Source organism: Pteropus vampyrus, unplaced genomic scaffold (assembly GCF_000151845.1).
Source record: "Pteropus vampyrus isolate Shadow unplaced genomic scaffold, Pvam_2.0 Scaffold22, whole genome shotgun sequence".
Taxonomy (NCBI): domain Eukaryota; kingdom Metazoa; phylum Chordata; class Mammalia; order Chiroptera; family Pteropodidae; genus Pteropus; species Pteropus vampyrus.
The window spans coordinates 9,248,888-9,251,164 of NW_011888803.1; the positions used below are offsets into that span (position 1 = coordinate 9,248,888).

The 2,277-nt window shown below is 40.6% G+C and overlaps 1 protein-coding gene across 1 annotated transcript in view; it reads right to left on the reverse strand.

Annotated features, from left to right (window-relative positions):
* The window catches only part of SELENOF (selenoprotein F), a 32,709-nt gene extending 30,685 nt beyond the window's left edge, over positions 1-2,024 (reverse strand). The window contains exon 1 of the mRNA XM_011355589.2: positions 1,869-2,024. Coding sequence (XP_011353891.2) covers positions 1,869-1,943 — 75 coding nt within the window. The 5' untranslated portion in view covers positions 1,944-2,024. The remainder of the gene's footprint in view (positions 1-1,868) is intronic.
* Between the last annotated feature and the right edge of the window lie 253 nt (positions 2,025-2,277).

Below are 2,277 nucleotides of genomic sequence, written 5' to 3' on the forward strand. Positions count from 1 at the left end.
TTTCAGAGAAATTTAGTAAGTAAAATCAATAATACTTGGTAATTGCCTGGATGTGAGGTATGTATACAAAGGAAGGAGTCAAAGATGTCACCCAAATTTCTGGCTTAAATTCTGTAAATGGTCACTGTGGTAGATTGCTTAAAGGCCATAAACTCCCTTTAACCTGCCTAGTATGTACATGTCTTTGCAATGTGACTATGTCACTTCTCCCATGTAGAGATGGAGTCTATTTTTCCACCCTTGAAATCTAGATTGGTCTTGAGATTTGCTTTGACAAATTGTGAGGTGTGAGTGATATATGTGATTTCCGTGGCTAGGCTTTAGAAGGCATTGTAGCTTTTGCTCTTTAATAATGCTGTTTTCAGACTGCCATGAAAAGAAGTTGGTCTGGCCTATTGGAAGATGAGGGGGTCACATGGAAAACCAAGTTGACCTATCTGTAGTCGGTCAGAATCAACTAAAAATGAAGCCATCGTGGGCCTTTCAGTCCAGTTGACCTACTAGCTCTGTACAGCTACCTGCATAAATGAGGCCAGAGGAAATTAACAGAGGAACTGCTCAGCAGTCCCACAGAATTATGAGAAATTGTTATTTTAAGCCATTAAGTTGGAGTGGTTACACAGCCATAGATAATAAAACAGAGGGAAATCAGAAGGCAACTTGAAATGTTACTCCTTTTTATCTTTGCATGGTGGTGAACTCAAATTACCTAACATTTGCAAAAGAAAAAAAAAAAAAGAAAAAAAGAAAAAGAAAAATCTTGAGTAGAAAGTTTAGAAAGGGTTTTCTAGCAATTTCTAAGGCACTAAATACCTGAATAATGGAGTAAAGTAATGCTAACTAGAGAAGTAAAGAATCCATCTCTTAGGTATGGTTGCAAAATAAAACAGGCAGAATCTTCAAACTCCTTGATGAAAGAAAAAGAGAAGTGTTTATAGAGACCTTTGGGACAGGCCCAAACTCTCCCAAACCTTGGATAAATCAATGAAACCAGGTCTCCTAGGAGAACTTTTCAGTAGGCTCAGTAAAGAGAACACCTGAAGAATTAAGCTGATTTAAAAAAGTGTAAAAGATCCAAGCACAGTGCCTATTAAAAAGTTTTATTATTCACACAGCAAAACATGGATTGAAAACTTCTTAGGAGGAATTAACCAATATTAAGTTGTTCATGAGTGAATAGAAAAATAAGTAAAAATAGTTTTTCCTCATTCGGAGATTAAGAACCGATCTGCTGTTATTGGAGAAAAAAACAAAACAAACAAACAAAAAACTTGGTTAACACTGCCCGATTTTAAACGAGATGAAGATTATCATTTTAGATCAATTTCAAAAAAAAAAACCACAAATAAATAAATAAATTATGCTTTAGCACACAGTAGCTCCTTTCACTGCAACAGTGTTTAAAACCACAACATTGAAGAGCACCCAGCAGTAATGTGAATGTCAGAGAACAGAGGTAAAAGGCTGTCAATGATTTAGAGATCATTAATAATTGAAAGAATAGGAAGTGTACTCTGAACCAAAGACTTGAGGGCTTTCCTCTATGATTTGGGAACTCTGTCGTAAAGAACGGTTTATTCCGGCCCTTTGGAAAGCAATTTTCATGCCTTTCCCCACCGTGTGATTTACAGATTGTTTTTAGTTGGAGCTCTGCAAGAGACAATAAGTATTCAAGATAGTCTGAAGCCAGGAGAGAGAACCGTTAGAAACCACGAGCAGGGAAGGATAAGCATCAAACGAGGACATAAGCCACGTCACATTCCGGCCGCAGCTGTAGCTAAGGAAAGCAGTCCTTCCATTCTTTTCAAGTGTGGCTCACAAACAGAGCCACTCGCTCTGGGGCTATCGCGGAGGTGATCTCCACTCACCACGTGAAGTATAGACGCCATCAGCAACCGCAGGCCAAACGCCGGCCCCAGCCACCCGCCCGGCCCAGCCGCCATCGCTACCAGTTTCCGTAAGTCTCTGGCTCCCCAGAGGACCCCTCAGCTAAGGGAGTCCACTCCAGAGCCTGAGCTAAAACAGGCTGCTAACGGGAGATTGCCATCATGTCTCTTAGTCTGTAGCAAGGGCATACAGCAGCTTAAAGGTGATCAAATATCTTTACATTTCCTATAAATCTAAAGTTTTGGGTCCTTTCGATAACCCATATCAGGCACTTTCCTAAGCCCCTCAAATTTGTGCCTCTCTGGGCTCCTTCCTTTCATTCACGACATTTCGTCAAGCAGCCAAGAAGCCCCGCCTTCGTCAGTTTCGGCCCGCCTCCTTTCCCAAGTA